The sequence below is a fragment of the Punica granatum genome, chromosome 4 (assembly GCF_007655135.1).
Source record: "Punica granatum isolate Tunisia-2019 chromosome 4, ASM765513v2, whole genome shotgun sequence".
NCBI lineage: Eukaryota > Viridiplantae > Streptophyta > Magnoliopsida > Myrtales > Lythraceae > Punica > Punica granatum.
Window position 1 is genome coordinate 10520727 of NC_045130.1, and position 18758 is coordinate 10539484.

The window sequence follows — 18758 nt, forward strand, 5'->3', positions numbered from 1 at the left end:
GGGGGGGGGGGGGGGGGGGGGGGGGGGGGGGGGGGGGGGGTGGGGGGGGGGGGGGGGGGGGGGGGGGGTGGGGGGGGTGTGTGTGTGGTGGGGCACTGTGCATGAACTGGGACATATATACCCACTGGCATTTGCCTCATTTGACCCAGGTGGTCGGTTCTCTCTCTCAATCATAGCAAAAATATATGTACGGTAGAGAAATTCTTAAATAGTCATACTTTAAAATAATGTGATGGGAAATAAATTAAAAGAAGTTTTGCAATTGACAATAATTATGACAAATTGTCCATGTGATCAACATCATATGTACGAGTTTGCTTCATTATAATTGTTTCTTCCTCACGCCACGTAATAAGATAAAATCACCGAAATATTTCTCCTTGAGTTTCTATTCCATATCGATTGCATGTACCTTGGAATTGGAATGAAGCTTCCCCGAGTTGATTTTCCATTCCATATCGATTGCATGGATCTTGGAGTTGGAATGAAGCTTCCTCGAGTTGAGGTCAAAAACCAGAAAGGGCCGATGCACAGTATATGGCCGACAAACTGGTGACTTTTATAAGATGAACCGTCACCTTAAAATTCACATTTGAATTGATCACTATATGTCTTTGTTATTTTTATCAGACCCCAAATATTCTCAATCTATTTGGTTGAAACTACTCACAATTTCTTTATTCCACTGGATATCGAATTTGGAACATCTTGATTACCAGGTGAGGCTTGCGCCACTGCACTACACCCTCTTTTGATGTCACACTAGCCATCTTGGGATATATCTATATACAATATTAAAAATTAAGATAAAAAGCCAAATTCTACCTCATAAGACGAAGGACACTTTACATTGAATGACGATTCATATGCTAGCCAATCACTTAATAACACTTGGCATAGTATGATATTGACACGTCACAGTTCATCATATGCAAATTAAAGTGATTCTGAAAGAAGTTGTAAGGTCTAAGTAATTTATTTGAATTCACCCAAAAAAAAGTAACTTATTTGAGACAACTTTTTTTTAAAATAGTGACTCTAAAGAAAATGAAAAGGCAATATGTAAAAAGTATCTCACCACCTTCTTCTTTCACATCAATTCTTCTTCCTACAATATTGCTCGCTCAATAAATAAAAGTTGATTGGCAAGATGAAAAAAATTGAGAAAATCAAGGATTATCAAGCCAATGACAAATTTCTACAACAGCCAGCTCATAGCGTAGGCTTAGCAACTAGTATCTATATAATATACAAAACGAAAAAACATGTTCAATGAGGCTATGCCATACGTCATGTCAGAATTCATCAAATAGTATCATGTGTCAAGTCTTTAACTCTCTATTGCATAACAAGCTTCAAACTCCATGTTTTCTTATTTCACTCAAAAAATTATAAATAGTTAATTAAGAACTTTGTTATCCCAATAAAAAAAAATTAATTAAGAACTTTTTGCAGGAATGATGAATCGATTCGTAGTCATATATTCATTCGCCTTTCTATCCATCTTATTCCTTCAAAATCCAAAGATCCTAATTAATATTTATTTTAAATTCCCAAATTTATTACTAATTAAGAAATCAAAGGCCTGCACTCATAAGAAATAGCTGAGGCACATCTAAGAAAGAGCTTAACTAATATGAATTGGTTTGGATGATTCAATGTTCTTTTTGCTTTAAACAAGTTTTTATGTTTTGCATCTTAAGAATAAAGAAAATGCACAATTTGGAGAATTTTATCCCTAAAGTGAGCTGATCCAACTCGAATATAGATTAGCCAAGACTCATTGAATTTTCAATACTAGGTGGTGGACACTTGAAAAAATGGAGCATTCTTACCAACAAATTTAGGACCGATCATTGTTATCCCAAAAAAAAAAACAATATGTAGTTTTTAGGTTTCTAAATTCTAATATGTACTATGATATATTTGATCCTAAGAAATAGTCCATGGTTCTACTTTTCCAAGTGAAATGGATGAAGTAATGAGATGTTTGATGACACTTTCAATTCTTAGTTTTCATTTATTTATTTATTTATTCTGATCATTCAACTCTTTGTTCTATCTTGGCTATTGGCTAATATTTTATCTATATAAATATTATCATAACAAAGAATATTAGATACTAGAAAATACTCATGCCACCCATTTGATCGTTTGGTTTTAGAGTTGAGATAAGTTGAGTTTTGATTTTAATTGGTTTGTAATAATTGTGATGTTAAATTATGAGAAAAAGTGTGAAAAAGTAATGAATAGTTGAAAAAAGTAATGATTGCATTGTTGAATTGTGGAAAAAGTAATTAATAGTTGAGATAATTTATTATTAAAAATTGAATTGAATAATTAAAAAAATTGAAAAAAAATGAAAAAGTAATAATTGTATTGTTGACTTTTATTGTATAGTGAGAGTTAAAGTTAGAATTAAAATTTTAAAATCAGATTGCGAAATTAAACGGGTCAAGATACTAGAAAATACTCATGCCACCCATTTGATCGCCAAACTTTTAAATTAGTTTTATTTCTTTGTTTTTTTTTGGCTAGAATTAGTTTTATTTTAGTACATACATATTTATGATCATCATCCTGCACAGTTCAGAGAAAATAGGCCTCGACCACTCACTAGACATTGGAAATGTGGAATGTGCTTCAAAATTTTACTTTTATCTCCTATATATATAAATCAATTTTAAATTTTGTAGTTGCATTTCGTACATAAGTAAGTATCAAAACTATTCACAATATTTTTATTTTAAAAATTAACTATAAGTACATACCCGCAGGTCGGATGACTAGTATATATAAGCAAGGTTGTCAGAATCGTGATTCTACCTAGAATCGGTCGAGGGTCGTGGAATCGTGAATCGTAGAATCGAATTGTGAATCGTAAGATTCTACCTGTAATTAAAAAAACTGCATATATATATACATACAAATCCTATTTTAGAAAGAGTAGAAATAACCATCAAATGATAAATCTTGATACTTCCTACTTCATTCATCAAAATCAGATGGTGCTCTCAGAGACGCCCTCACGATAACAACTTCCAATGAAAATTGATATAGTACTGTGATCACGGATTTTATAGGCGAAACTGTTTTTCCTCCCTAACTTCTTTGTCTGTCCCTTCTTGGAATCATCTAACCTTAAAAAGTCGAAAAAAAATTCTAGCCTAAATTATCTCAAATCGGACGGCAATCAGGAATCGATCGGAACCCAATTCGAAGCAGTTCCATAAACTTTCCAGGTCCCTATCACTTACAGACATGAGACAAGTTTCAAATTTTTCATAAAATAAGAGAACCAATGAGCAATATTGTCGCACAATGAGAGAGATGAGGAGGGAGAGAGAGGGGACCTACAACTTTGGATTGAAATCAGAATCGTAGAATCGGTTCGATTCTACGATTCTGCAATTCGAATCGCGATTCAGCCACGATTCTACCTTCCCGATTCATGCCATGGAATCGGAATCGGTAGTCACCCCTTGAATCGTAGAATCTTACGATTTTACGATTCGAATCGCGATTCTAACAACCATGTATATAAGTGATAACAATTATAACTTCCTTTTAGGTTTCCATATGAATTTGGGAGGAAAAAGAGTAAATACTATATATATATATATGATCCAAGATTATTGATTTCACTGTCTCTCGCGTTTTATATATATATATCCATCTTCTTTGGAAAAATTGTGAGAAGACATTGCCCTCGCAATTTCAGAAGATTGAGAATTAAAAGTTATTTCTCCTCCTAAAAGTGTGCTTTCCAATGCCCGAAATTGTGTTTTTTTCTTTATAGCGTTAGACTGAACCAACACTTTCTTAGTATTCTTGTTTTTCCTTTACTATTTTATTCCTTGTCATGTGATGTTCCGCTCCAACTTGTGTACATCTTGGATACAATCTTCCCAGATGAACCACACGCTCCCCTAAAAGATTTACGGTGATAATTCTCCCTGGACATGGGAGATGTCTTCTTAATCCAGATGATTAAAATGATCTTGGTGAATCTAATTAATAACCCATGCCTATTAATATGTATCTACGCGTTGAGGACCAACATAACGCTCATAATCATATATATGAGTCTTGAACCTTTCCGAGCCATCGCACACATTTCTATCATTTCACCGAAAAGATAAATGGAAGAAGAATTGCATTATTGACCATTGGTTCTAAGTTCATGCACATCAACATGTAAGCCCCCATTTCTTCTTATAGCATATTGCAACTATACCAGGCAACTCCTCGAATATTTTCTATTTTGGGTAATTGCACCTAATAGAATTAAATAGAGACCACCATGTCCTAACAATAATAGAGAAAACATGCTGTAACATTTATCAAATTATGCAACAGAGAAACAAATCAAGTACATGATGGATGTCGCCAGTTCTCGTTTATACCGCTTCGCAACTTCGCATATATTAGAATTTTATGCAAAGTTTGATTCGTGATAAACAAAAGATCAAATTACGTTGGGTTCGAATTAAATGGTCCAATTCATATATAGCAGTGGTTCTCGTGATAGCCAAATGATACTCTTCCTCATGAATCATATTGGTGTCACAGGTGTATCCCTCGTAAACTTACAAAAATCATAAATTTGTATATGGAAGGGTCAGTGGAATTTCCTTGAATTAGTACAATTTGAATAATTATTAGTGTAATTTATCTTCTGCCATTTTTTTTTTGTGCATATAAGTTGGGGCGATAGGAAATGGGCCTATTTAAGGGCCCAATTGGGAATGTCCAATAAAAGCCCACAAAGTCAACCGGCAACCGGCTGATATGTTTCTTTTCCTTTCCGCTCACTAAACCCTCCGTTGTGCCCTGCGATGGACTTCGGCCCCGAAGCTCCTCCATTAACTACCTCTCAACGTCGCGGCCCTCCATGGCGGATTCCGCCCTTGCCCGCCGCGGCCTCCTGCTGCTATCACCGTCAGCCGCCTCGTGGGGCGGCAGGAGACTCTTCGCCTCGGTCTGCCATCCGTTACAAACTCTTTCTGATGAGCAAATTCGTGGCCACGATCGGAACGACAACAAGGGGAAATGGTTCACCTTGCCCCCATTTGATGGTACAGCTGACGGTGCCTCTTTGGGGAGAGAGGTAGCAGCTCAATCTTCCGTTGCGGCTGCCACCACCACCTCTACGACGGCGATCAAGTGGGTGACTCGGTGCTGCCCTGAGCTGCCCAGGAGCCTCGTGCAGAAGCTCTTCCGCTTGAGACAGGTTTTCATCCCATTTAGCTCAGAAAATGGATTTACTCAGTAGTTCGCGATGCTCAGAGTTTATAAGTTCTATAAAGTTCTGCATGATAGCATGTAGGACATGGGTAGCATGGGGTGGTTGTTGGCTGTGGAGTCATGTGCAGAGAATGAATATGACGATTTGATGATTGTCTCTGGCAATCTCGATCAAGTGCTATGAAAAAACTACACAAAACAAGCCCGGAAGTTGTTCGTTATTGATGCGTACAGAGTTTGCCTGATCGGATATCTTTGACAGTATTAATACGTAAAAGCCATAACCAGCCCATCTGATAGTTTAAGCTGGTAGATTGAGGCATGTTTTTGTGTACGGATGGTCATGAGGATATCTAATCTAGAATGAATTAATTGGTATGAAAGATTTCATGCCTTTGTTGGAGCCTCGGGACCAGCTGTGATGTTCTCCACGTTGTAGGTTCGCAGGGAGTTGTCTAGTATGGACCAGTCTGATTCAGGCACTCAGACACAAGATATCCGGCTAAAAAGGGTAAAAATTTATATTTTGTCTGTCTTCTAATTGATATATTTAAAGGATGGGCTCATCTAATATGAGATTTACTCGAAAAGGTTGCTGCCAAAGACCCAATGAATTTGGGAGATAGAGTGTATCTTCCTATCACTGTTAAGGAGGTGCCCTCCAGGAAAGAGGAGACTCAGGAGAGCCATTTCACCATTGAAGAAGTTAACTTTGTTCGCAGCCTTGAGTTGTATAAGGTTTGTGCTTTCGGCTATTAAACAATTATCTTGATTTAGCTGTGCATATTCGTTTCACACTATTGTTTTTAAGCAGGACTCTTCAATTATTGCCATCAATAAGCCCCCAGGAATGCCGGTTCAGGTAACTGTCTTGTTTCTTTCCAGTCAGTGGTAATTATTCGTTCAGCAAAGAATATGTTGTTGACCATTAGGTTCGTTTTGGCAGGGGGGAACAGGCATCAGAAGAAGCTTAGATGAGCTGGCAGTGTCTTGTTTAAAGTACAACTACCCTGAACCCCCTCGGCTGGTGAGTTCTTTATCAGATTGAGCTTGAAGAAACATAAGTTTCTATTGATGACAGAATGGTTCCAATTATGTGTGTTCTGACATGAAGAATGCATCTAAATCTCTTTTCCTTTTGAAATTCTTAAGAAAACAGAGACAAGTTTGGGTGCTTCAATCAGGCAGCACATCACTTGGCACAGATGACATTATAATTTGCTTTTCAGGAAATGTTGAAACAAACTGAAGTAGAAACTTTGGAACGGCTTTTGAATTTGCAAATCTTCTGAAGGTAAATTTAACATTTTTAAGGTGCACAGACTAGATAGAGATTGCAGCGGAATCCTTTTGATGGGGAGGACACGGACAAGTGGTGCGTTCTTGCACTCGATATTCCGTGAAAAAACCATTGGAGCTTCCAGTGATGTGAGTATGCTATCGTGTGATACTCAACTGCTGAGGGCTTAATTTTAATACTTCAACATTTTCTGACTGAAAATTACCCAAATTGGTTATATTAGGATATCAAAAGAAGAAAGCGCATACTGCAACGGAAGTATTGGGCCCTTGTCATTGGGTCCCCGAGACGACCGAGGGGCTTGATTTCAGTACCATTAAGAAAGGTTAGGGTGACCCAATTGCTATTTCATACTGAACCATCTAATTTTAAGAAGTGAAGAACTGAAAATTTTGCTTTTACCTTCGCTCCCTTTTCCAGATTGTGGTGGATGATGGAAAATCTGACAGAATAACTGTGATCGTCAACGTTCAGAGCCAGACTATTTCTTCTCAGCATGCAATGACTGAGTATCAAGTGATTGACTCTAGTAACGGTAAGTAATACAGTTGAAGTCACTGAGACTGCTTTAATTGGAAGAAAAAGAAGAAAGGATTTCTCGTTATCTGTCTCAACTAGTAATGTTAGCTGTGGTATCTAACTCGCCACATATCTAACAGAACAAATAAATGATATGTTAGGTCTTCCATCGTGCAACTACATGGGAAGGAATAAATTAAACATTTTGAACTATCTTACTGCAATTTATAGACCAAAATAGAAGGACAAAAGATAAAGGATGGTTTAGAATGGTAATAGGCATGAAATACTCGCTTTTGGTCCATCGTGATGAGAATATTGAATAGCTTTTCTTTGTTGGTTCATGGTCATATGTAGTCTTGAGCTATTATGTGTAATTTAATCGGTCGATAAACACACTAATGTTTTGGGCGTGTTACCTACAATTTTGCAGGTTATACATGGTTAGAGCTGTCACCTCTCACAGGTCGAAAGCACCAGGTAGTAATCTAAACTAAAGCCACGTTTGCTATGAAGGAATTGTCCCTTTATGAGACGGCTGTGTTTCATTCCTTCATAATGAATGTGGTTCGGAAAGCAATGCAGCCATCTATTTTCATAACCCCTCTGTATATTTGAGTTCCCTCCCCCCCCCCTTCTTCTTTCTAATCTTTGGACTATGTCTTGGAAAATGCAGCTTCGAGTACACTGTGCTGAGGTGCTAGGCACTCCAATAGTTGGAGATTACAAGTATGGATGGAGAGCCCATAGGAAGTGGGAAATGTTTCCACCCGAAGAGAGCTCGAGTGGGAAAGTCAGAGGGAAGGCCCTTCCCTTTGGTCTCGACCTCGAAAGCGGGAGCATCTCCGATAAGCAGCCTCGGCTTCATCTCCACTGCAAGGAGATTCTCTTTCCTAACATCTCTCAGGCTTTGCAAAATGTTGATTCGTCTCCAAGGCAAGACCTTTTGGAATTGGAAAGTCTTGAGTTGGTCGCACCGTTGCCTTCTTATATGCAGAAGAGCTTCGATATTTTGAAGTCACGATGATTGCTGAGAAGAAACAAATGGTCGAGTGAGTAGCGGTGAGTAGATTTCACTTCACGGGGTAAGCATTTTTCTGCATTTGGTTCAAGACTAGGAAACCTTTATAATTCTTCACTTTCCTAGAGGGGCATAAAAAGTTTTTCGCGGGCTTGTATGTATACTCAGAAAATGTAAAGTTATCGATCAATTCAAATGAATGTGGCCCGCCATCATTTTCCGGCACTTCCACGGAATGTCTTAGTTAGCTTACGTTCTTAATCATGTTTGGTTCGCAATCAAGTCCGATTTAAAATGTGAACAGTGATTTTTTAGACCAAAAGGAAACCGAAGAAATTTCTTTTCAGGAGTAGGTGTGACGGGACGGGAGGAAGCTGGACCTGGGGTTATGCCGCCTCATGCCCGGCCTGGTCCAGACCGGTAGTCGGACCGGATTCCCGGTTGATGACGCGAGCACGACGCCATCTGACGCTAGGTTGACCGCGCGCCCGTTCATCATTGGCCGGGATTCATTTGTAGATTGCAGGACAACCGTTGGTTTAAAGGGCCTGTCCGTTTGTTTCCAGGCAGCAGGAATTTAGGCGCAACTAGCGGGACCGACCACTTCGTTGCTTTAAGGAACAACGGCTTGGTGGGCCAGGGCCTCGCCTCGTTTCAAAGGTTTTCTTTTTTAAAATTATGAAAACACCCCTGATCTTTTACTATTGTTTTCTGTTTTGAACAATGTGGACTCCGTAGTCACTTCCAAAAGGGGGGAAGGATGACAGTTTCTCGTTTTCGGATCTTTTTTTTCTAACAAAAACGATACAAACTAAATTCGTCTTTCCACTCATCTCTATCAATAGAAATGTAATAATTAAAATAACTATGATAATGATATAATAACAATAATTTTCAACAAGAAGCAGAAGAAGAAGAATGATGATACGAAACGCCAAAGTGAATTACAAGCTTTTCTCCACCTGCAGACGCGAAGCTCATCTTCCTTCTTCTAGATATTTCCCTTTCTTTACTCTCTTTTTTAATTTTTTTCCTTCTGTTTTTGACCTTTTTTCTTATACCTCTTTCCCAGTGACTCACTCTTGTCGAGAAGGCATCTATGTTTTCGCAGTACCGAGGACAGTGCACTATAGGCCTAATGATGAATAGTCTGACCTAACGATGAATAGTCTGATCGGCGCTGAATCACGTGGATAATAGTTATTTGGGAGTTTTTGGTGTAATATCATTTGGTGAGCAGTCCTTCAATGGAACATGCAACAGAGGTGCAAGATGCTTTTTATTATATTTCTGTTCTCGGACTCAGCTCAGTTCAGATGCCCAAAAGCACAGAATGGAAATGATTGCAAACCCGATAAAAAAACCTATTATATTGCATAACACAAAGGTAAGACGTGTTCGAATCTCTTCTAAACATGAATTTTACTTGAATTCTTATTGGTAATCGATGTATCATTAAGAGTAGAAGAAAATGAGGATGAGCGTCATTGCGCACATCCTCGCTAGTCAAATATGAGGTTACAAGTTCGCTTTTCGTTTTGAAATTATTCGTCTTTCTTTATTAATTATTAAAATTTTGATTTAATTGTATTAAACTTGCCAATTTTAAAAAATAATAATAATAATAATAATAATAAAAGAGTAGAATAATTATACTTCGGTATCGTTGATTGTCCCTTTCTGTCGTCCTCCAATATATCATGAGGGTGAGCTCCTATACACCTATATAATATAGAAAAGCCCCAAGTGCACATCTTAGTCCTATCCCTCAAACCCATTATCTCCTTCCCCTTAAAGCTCGCCTCTCTCTCTCTCTCTCTCTCTGTCGGTCCGTCTGCTTCACTCGAAGGAAGAAGGAGAAAGGAAAAAATGGGGAGTATTGAATCAGAGAGAACCACCATAGGTTGGGCAGCCAGAGACCCATCTGGGATCCTCTCCCCTTTCCCTTTCAACCTCAGGTAATTAACAATCGATCACTTCCCCTGATCAGTTCTCAGTTGAAATCTGCTGTTAATTAATAAGCAACTTATTTGGGATGGGATGTGAGCACCATGCATGCATTTACACACAGGAACACAGGCCCTGAAGATTTGTATGTCAAGGTCCTCTGCTGCGGAATCTGCCACTCTGATCTTCACCAGATCAAGAACGACCTTGGCCAGTCTAACTATCCCATGGTCCCTGGGTATGCTCTGCTCCCCACCCCAAATATTCCAATATTTCCTAGCTTATTCATAACACTGTCGATGGCCATGATTCCTATTTGTATCTGACGGGACTAATCCTGGCCATCAGCAGCCTGCTCTATTTTTTTTTTCCTTTTTTTATTTTTTCGGATGACTAACCTGCTCTGTTTTTTAACTGGGCTTGCATTTATTATGTCCCCTAATTAGTGTTTCTTCTCCTGGTTTTAAGCATTGATGGAAGTCAAAAGCTGCTGATGTTTGCTGATGCCTTTTTTTTTTTTCTGGGTGGGGTTTATGGGTAGGCATGAAGTGGTAGGTGAGGTGCTGGAGGTGGGATCCGATGTGACAGAGTTCAGGGCGGGAGACGTGGTCGGGGTCGGGTTGCTTGTCCAGTGCTGCCGGAATTGCCACCCCTGCAAGTCGGATATGGAGCAGTACTGCAACAAGAAGATCTGGAACTACAATGATGTCTACACTGATGGAAAGCCGACTCAGGGCGGCTTCGCCGGTGAAGTGGTCGTCGACAAGAAGTGCGTTTATGTTTACTTCCCGCCTTTTCAAAACAAAGAAGTTTCATTTTCTTCTAAGGAATTTCCTTTGATTTCTGATTTGGGGATGCACCAATTGTAGATTCGTGGTAGCGGTTTGATGCGCTAATGACCAGCTTTCCTATGCTAGGTTCGTGGTGAAGATACCGGAAGGGATGGATGCTGAGCAGGCCGCCCCCCTCCTGTGCGCCGGAGTGACCATCTACAGCCCACTGAACCACTTCGGGCTGAAGAATAGCGGGCTTCGAGGGGGGATCCTCGGGCTCGGCGGGGTGGGACACATGGGCGTGAAGATAGCCAAGGCGATGGGGCACCACGTGACCGTGATTAGCTCATCGAACAAGAAGAGGGAGGAAGCCCTGGAGCACCTAGGAGCAGATGGATACTTGATGAGCTCGGATGAGGAGCAGATGAAGGCGGCCGCTGATTCCCTGGACTATATCATTGACACCGTGCCCGTGTTTCACCCTCTCGAGCCTTACTTGTCTCTGCTGAAGCTCGACGGGAAGTTGATCTTGCTCGGTGTCATCAATACCCCTCTCCAGTTTGTCAGCCCAATGGTCATGCTCGGTGAGTCCTCCCCTATCCTTTCTTCCTGGCAGGTCCTTCCGGCATCGGCAACAGATTTTTTTAGCTCAAAAATGAAAAGGATCACCAACATGTATTATTCGCGTGTCAATGTCTGCCTGTCTTTATTCAACTGGCTTAGATTATTGAGTTACATGCCATACTCAATCATGTTTTTAGTTTTCAATCTAGTACGATCATCAGTGCTCGATACTCGACATGGACATCAAATTAAATCCACACTCGATAGTCATGAATCAGGTCTTGATTAAATGATGCTGCTGCAACATTGAATGTGTGCAGGGAGGAAGGTGATCACGGGAAGCTTCATCGGGAGCATGAAGGAGACAAAGGAGATGCTCGACTTCTGCAAGGAGAAGGGGCTGACATCCCAGATCGAAGTCATCAAAATGGACTACATCAACACCGCATTCGAGAGGCTTGCGAAGAATGATGTCCGATATAGGTTTGTTGTGGATGTTGCCGGAAGCAAACTTGATTGATCATATCATCAGTAGAATATGTATTAAAAAAGAAGAAGAAGGTGGAATCAACGTTTCCGGCTCAATCCTCAAACAATGTGTTGACAAGGAACTGCGCGTGGCCATTGTACACTCTTTGTTTTTTGCTTTGTTTTGCCCCATGGCGAACTGGTTTTGCGGGCTTATTGTCGCTACCCATTATAATAATAAAGATAAAGTGAGTTGATTTTTATATTTAACTATTCAAAGGAAATGGAAAATAAACAAATAACAAGGTGGATTTGTTCACTTGTTAATCATCGATTGGTGCTTGTCCCATCCGGTTGTATGACATGACAATATGTTATTCTACGAGGAAATGAATTACGGCCAACTATGGCCAAAAAAAAAAAAATTGCTCTAGTCAAAGCTTTGAATTTTAATCATTTTGCGGAGCGTAAGGGGATACTAGAGAAGGTGATTCAGTAGGTATTTTTCCTATTGATGGATTTGGCTATGTTATACTAATATTAGTAAAAAGTGTATATATGTATTGAGAAGAATATTTTGAATGTATATTGCAACCATGATGAATGTGATGTGAATGAGAAAGAAGGTTTGTAGAGTATTGAGATGGGTTTGGTGATGGCAGGGCCTTGAAAGGGATCAATACCTAACCCTAGGTGGAGGAAAAATCTCTTCCATGATTAATAAATTAATAAGTACCTTTCATTATGGCAAATTGACTGTTGGATTTTCTTTGGGGAACATTTTTCTCCTCATTGAGGAATTAATCTATGCTGTTGAAGTTCTATATCTTGCCACAAAAAACCAGGTCTTGAATTTATTGAGGAAAAAAGAATTGCTTCCCACTTTTTCAAGAGATTTTTTACTATAATGTGATGCGAGAAAATATTAATACAATTATTGTAAATAGATTAATAGACAACTTATTAGCACACGATCAGTGAGCTATTAATGATAAAATTGTACAGCGCAGTGCAATAATTTAGTTGATTTTTCTTGCGGACTTTCATTTAAAGTTTTCTCTTGTATTTGTTAAAGTTATAAGAGTAAAAGGGGAATTCCTTGAATTAGAAAATTAATTCATTGGCAATTTCTCAGTTCTTGACATGAAACCAATGAAGCGTTTAAAAACATGCAAGATTAAGATTAATGTAATCTAATAAATATATCATGCAATCATGGCATGGAACCTTTGTCAATGAGGCTGTCCGAATCAATTCACTGGCCAAAATTAATACCATAATGACCTAGAGGTTACGTGTTCGACACTTACTGGAACTACGTATTTCTTTATTAATTATTTAGGATTTCTCTTTCGTTGTTCTATACTTTTGACCTCCTTTGTAACTGAAAAAAAATCTAGTAGCTGATCGGCCATGTGTCCCAAATCGTAAGGAATTATACATTAGTCTCTGCGAACTAAAGTTTCCTCGGTTGATAATATCTTGCGACCACGTCATTCATTATTCACTTATGCTGCTGGAGTTTCTCTTAATCCCAATTTTATTTTTCTGATTAAAGAAAATAAAGACATTTATGATGTTGTATGTTATTTTTGGCAATTGCATTTTTTGCGGACATAGAAAAATTATGTACGAAACACCGACGCCAATTGAATTTAGGTCTAGGAAGGTCCTCTAGGCTCTATCTATAAATGTAGAGACTTGTAAGTGTCGAAATTTAAGGTTCTTCATGAATGATACTTATTTTATTTCTACAAAGGACCTTTTTAAATTCCAATAGTGTCTTGGAATCTATACAGGTAGGAGACTTGTCAATTTACAAATGTTATCTTCTTCTTTTTTTGATAAATCAAATGTTATGTTTAGTTCGAGGGATTTGGAGAGATAGGGTGGGGGTGGGGTTCAAAATCTTATGTTTGCTTGGCAATGAGGTTTTTATAAGGGTTGGTAGATTTGGTGGGGTTACAAGTCCCATTTTCTCATTCCAACAGGGAGAAAGCAAGGTTTTGGTCCTCTATCTTTCAAAACATTTCTGTTTTCTTCCTTATTCTATTTTTTCTTCTAATTTCATCATTTACTTTCAAATATTTTTCTATTTTAGTGCTTCTATTACTAACACCATTAACTTATGCTAAGTTAAAGCCACGTCAACTGCCATACGTGATTCACGTTCCACATCATCAACATTAAATGGGAAAAGAAAAAGAAAAGTCAATAAATCATAAATAAAAAAAAATTAATTGACTGTCGTCTATCAAAAAACAGGCTGCCTTCGGCAGGTGGGAGTTGAGTTTGAAATTTGGCTCCTTGAGTTCTGCTACAATAAATCATCTTCTTTCTCTTCTTCCTCTCCTAGCCTCCCCCACATTGAAGTTGCTTTTTGACACCCACTGTGAACCTATGCCCACTCAATGTTTTACAGTGCGAGTGTAGGTTAACTTTTCATTTACAATTTATTGACTTATCTTGTTTTTTTCTTTTTTAGTGTTGATGATGTGGAATGAGAGTCGCATATGATAGTTGACGTGGCTGCAACTCATCACAAATTAACGGTATTAGTAATAGAATGATTAAAATAGAAAAGTGTCTGAAGATAAATGATGAAAATAAAAGAAAAAATGAAAAAGGACGAAAAGAAAAAGTATTAAAATGTAACTCACCGAAACCATTCTTTTCCCTTCCACCAAACTAATGAAATGAGATGGGATATCTTTCTTCTTAAATAATGAAAAAGACTTTTGTGTCCCTGCTTTTTTGGGTGAAAAAAAAAAGTCATGTACGGTTACTTTATCTTTTTGGTACAAAATAAAATTTTTCATCCCGACCCTTACTAACGCTATTCAAATATGAGATTTAAAATCCCTCATCACCCCTTCTCTTACTAATGCTATCAAAATATGGGATTTGGAATCTCACCCCTACCCCTCTATACCCTGCGATCCATACATAAGGTAAAGAAAGATAAACAGAATTACCTCCAGTGACAAGACAATTTTCTTTTAATTAATCTAAAAGGCTTAAATAAGAATTGAAAAAAATATTCTGGAAATATGCAGCTGAGGATCAATAGAAAAGATATATTCTCCTTTTGTTTCAAGGGAAAAGAGTAAATTCATTTTCTGGACTTTCTGATGTTTGATAGGTAAAAAAGGATAGAAGTCAACGTAATTCATTTTCGATCAATGGAGAAAATGAGTAGAAATTTTCGGAAAGTGTTTTACTTTTACAGACAAAATCATTCATAAAACATTTTCTAAAAGTAAAACATGATCAAATTCATTTTCGTTATGACATTTCAAATATCCGAAAACAAAATGCTTTTCGAGAGATCACTTTCTTCGTGAATGGTTTTCTTATGCCAAGTAAACATAGCCAACACATGGCACCGTTTTGTCCTTTGTATATATAGACATACATAGATTTTACAATATTGCAAATTGCAATCATATTCATGGGGATCTCATGCTAGGTCCCACTCGTTGCTATCTTTCAATATTACATTGGACAAATGCCCTCCTTACCTATATCACTCACCAACTCTTTGCTCTCAAAATTCAAGAACCACGTACATGTATGGGCTATACATATAGATGCTTTATTTAATTATTCTCCTTACCCTCCTTACACATATACCCTCCTTACCTATATCACTCACCAACCCTTTGCTCTCAAAATTCAAGAACCACGTACATATATAGGCTATACATATTGATGCTTTAGGGGGCGTTTGGTTTCAGAGTTAAAGTAATTTTGATTTTGATTTTGATTTTGATTGTGGAAAAAGACAAATGAGATGGTATTATAAATTTGACTTGGGAAACGTGTGTTTTTGTTATTTAGTGGGTAGAGTTAAAATCAAAATCATGATTCTAAAATTATTTTAATTATTCTTGACCCACCAACCCTAGTTGAACTTTCTTGCTTTCGAATATTCCACCCAATTCTGCTCCATGATTGTTAATTGCATGCGAAACTATAATGGACATCTTGCCCTGATATTGATGATCATGGTGGCCCGAAAGGGCCCTCTAACATTTTGTTCGTTGAAAAAAAATTTATATATAATTATTTAAATTTAATTAAAATTCCTTGTATTCACTCTCTCTAACTCAAAAAAATATATTCTTATTCATATTTATCTAAGGGCTTTGTCCTCGCCTTATCTTGGGTCCATTTGTGTTGATAATATGTATCTATTGTCATCATTGGGTCCATTCGTGCTGATAAAATATATCTATTGCCGTCATCGAGGTTTGGTAGGTGGCTAAGCTTCACCAGCCCAACCACGTCTCACTTTTTTTTCCCTTTTTAATGAAAATAATATATATTTTTTGAATTTTAAAGTTTTTATTTAATGAAAAGATATTATTTTTATTGAGTTTTCTTGATAATAAAGCATTTATACATTATTTTTTTCCCGGATAAGTTTAGCCATACATATATCAAACAGAGAATCAGAGACACCTTGAGCACAAAGAACCATCATCGATCACGTTCCCAACATCTCGGGCATAAGAGGAAGAGGGATACCGACCGAACCGCGAAGAAACGTGGCAACAGTTTTCGTGTTCGGCAGTGGAAGAACGCAAAAGAATATAACAAAGAGAAGGAAATTGCTACCGTCTCATCTCTGAATTACAAAACGGGTAAGGGGATTTACCTTGCAGACGTAATTAAACTAGTCATCATCCCTCATATCAGTGCCTTACAATGTTTCTCTCGTCCCTACAGTTGCAGGTTGCTTTCCTCTTCTTCCACTCAGCTCCACATTTACAGCAGAACTCATATCCACACCTAAGTAGGGCGAAATTAGCATTAGCTACGCAAAGATGACCCCAACTCCAACCTCGAACTAAAGAGAGAAGTAGAAGTTTTCCAACGCGCAATTCTAGTCTAAAATTGAAGGTGGAACAAGCACAAATTCCGAGTGCATGTTCCAAGTTGCAGTGGTGACAATCACAATTTACACTAAGCACTAAATCAAACTAATCCTTTAGACCTTTTATTGGAAATCTTTCCTAAAATGGGAAAATACCTCCCATTGGATCTCCCCAGTTAACTTGTAAAATGGGAAAACTTCTTCATGAAAGATCAACGTCCCGTGAAACAAAAATTTCCTCGGTCTCAAGATCATACAATTTTCATACCTTTGACCATGTGGATATCCCATGAAAATGAAACAACATGCCCGACTCTCAAATTTATCAGTTGGCTTAGGTCTCTTGGAAGCATAACACGAGCAACCAAAAATCTTAAGATGATCAAGTCGTAGTTGCTTTTGAAAGATAATATCAACTGGAGCTTTTCCCGACAATACGGGAGTAGGTGTGTAATTAATCAAATACGCAGCTGCAAGTATGCATTCTCCCCATAATTTAATCAGTAGATGTGCATCAACGTGCAAAGATCGTGCATCTCTAACAAGTGTCGGTGTTTTCTTTCCACACACCCATTTTGTCGTGGCGTGTCTATACAAGATGTTTGATGAACTATCCCGTTTGCATAATAAACGTCACGCATGGCTTTAGAAGTGAACCTCCCGACCATTATCAGATCGAAAAACCTTAATTGATTTTCCAAATTGATTCTTTATCATATTGTAGAAGCCAACCACGGACTTATAAGTTTCAGTTTTATCATTCATCAAATAAACCCACACACACCGACTATGGTCATCAACCAAAGGAAGGAAGTACCGAGCACCAGATAAAGAGGTTGCACGATAAGGACCCCAAACATCTCCATGAATTAAATCAAAACATGTCTTAGCATTATTCAAACTTCTGAGAAAAGGACTAATCGAAAGCTTTGCACGAGCGTAAGCATCACAAACAAACTTATTATCTGACTTTATTGAAACACCAGGAATTGAGTGTAGGACTTTACAAGACGGGTGACCCAAGCGTTTATGCCACAAAACAGACTCATTCTTGTTTACGACCATGTAAGCAGAAGAAGATGGTTCCTGCTTGAGCCAAATACACCTACATCCATAGCTCAACTGATCCAATCATTCTCCCCGTGGCCCGGTCCTGTAATTCACAAATCGATAATAAAATGTCAATATGCAATCAAGGTCCACTAACAACCTCCCAACTAATATCAGGTTACAATCAAGCCCGGGAATAAATAATACGTTCTTTAGGACAAAATTGGGTAAACAAACATTGCCACTTTTGGTGGCAAACACAGACTTGCCATCTGGAATACCAATTGAGATCGTGTGTTAGCTCCTTCATGTCCGAGCGTAATCCAACATTCTTGTCATGTGCATTAATGCACCCGTGTCTAAGACCCAATCTATAAAATAATTAGATGAAATAGCATTATCGGCTATCTGCTCAAACGGGACTCGCGATCATCAAAGATTATGACTAGCTGACGAAGTTGATCCTCTAATATGCCCATGATCGTGATGTTCCTTCCATGGACAGCATGATGTGCCGTGGCTGCAGGGGCGTGATGTGCAGTCGCCTTACTTGCGGACTGCCCCAGTTTAATTTCTGTTGATGCGAACTGAGCCTTGTGCCCTCTGTGACCATCAGTTTTCTGCACATAATACCGTTTTGATGAATTCCCTTGCTTGGACCAGCTTCCTCCCTTTCCTTTGGAATCACGATTTGCAGGATATTTGTGAAGCTTCCAGCATTCTGACCTTTGATGGCCGGTTTTTCGACAATAGTCGCATTGAATTCTAGGCCCTCTCGCTTGTGTTTAGTCACCTGCATAATAAGCTGAGGACTCCAAGTGCTCGTTGCACCCTCATCAAGTCATCAACCAACATAACTCCTCATTTGCCACTTGTAAAATATTTAGCGAAGTAAAGGGTCCATATTCAGCATTTAGGATCGTACCATCGTGTAGATTTCCAAGTTGAGCCCCATCAGAAACTAGTAGAGTTTCTCGATCTCCTTGTTCT

The 18758-nt window shown here is 38.4% G+C and overlaps 2 protein-coding genes across 2 annotated transcripts; both read left to right on the forward strand.

Moving 5' to 3' along the window:
• Nucleotides 1–4808: 4808 nt before the first annotated feature.
• Nucleotides 4809–8312, forward strand: LOC116204007 (RNA pseudouridine synthase 4, mitochondrial). The gene is made up of 10 exons (XM_031536023.1): nucleotides 4809–5233; nucleotides 5687–5758; nucleotides 5839–5985; nucleotides 6062–6109; nucleotides 6194–6274; nucleotides 6562–6675; nucleotides 6771–6872; nucleotides 6968–7082; nucleotides 7500–7546; nucleotides 7743–8312. Exons 1-10 carry the CDS (start codon nucleotides 4895–4897, stop codon nucleotides 8091–8093), a joined length of 1416 nt encoding a protein of 471 aa, XP_031391883.1. The 5' UTR covers nucleotides 4809–4894; the 3' UTR covers nucleotides 8094–8312.
• Nucleotides 8313–9834: 1522 nt separating this feature from the next.
• Nucleotides 9835–12104, forward strand: LOC116204008 (probable cinnamyl alcohol dehydrogenase). Its single transcript, XM_031536024.1, has 5 exons — nucleotides 9835–10045; nucleotides 10159–10272; nucleotides 10576–10803; nucleotides 10952–11391; nucleotides 11692–12104. Exons 1-5 carry the CDS (start codon nucleotides 9957–9959, stop codon nucleotides 11889–11891), a joined length of 1071 nt encoding a protein of 356 aa, XP_031391884.1. The 5' UTR covers nucleotides 9835–9956; the 3' UTR covers nucleotides 11892–12104.
• Nucleotides 12105–18758: the final 6654 nt, after the last annotated feature.

Bases quoted from the DNA above. Each gene is read 5' to 3' on its own strand.
- LOC116204007 (XM_031536023.1), top strand. From the start codon at position 4,895: ATGGCGGATTCCGCCCTTGCCCGCCGCGGCCTCCTGCTGCTATCACCG. The intron at 6,275-6,561 runs GTGAGTTCTTTA...AACATTTTTAAG, and splicing joins ACCCTGAACCCCCTCGGCTG to GTGCACAGACTAGATAGAGA. The intron at 6,676-6,770 runs GTGAGTATGCTA...TGGTTATATTAG, and splicing joins CCATTGGAGCTTCCAGTGAT to GATATCAAAAGAAGAAAGCG.
- LOC116204008 (XM_031536024.1), top strand. From the start codon at position 9,957: ATGGGGAGTATTGAATCAGAGAGAACCACCATAGGTTGGGCAGCCAGA. The intron at 10,046-10,158 runs GTAATTAACAAT...ATTTACACACAG, and splicing joins CCTTTCCCTTTCAACCTCAG to GAACACAGGCCCTGAAGATT. The intron at 10,273-10,575 runs GTATGCTCTGCT...GTTTATGGGTAG, and splicing joins AACTATCCCATGGTCCCTGG to GCATGAAGTGGTAGGTGAGG.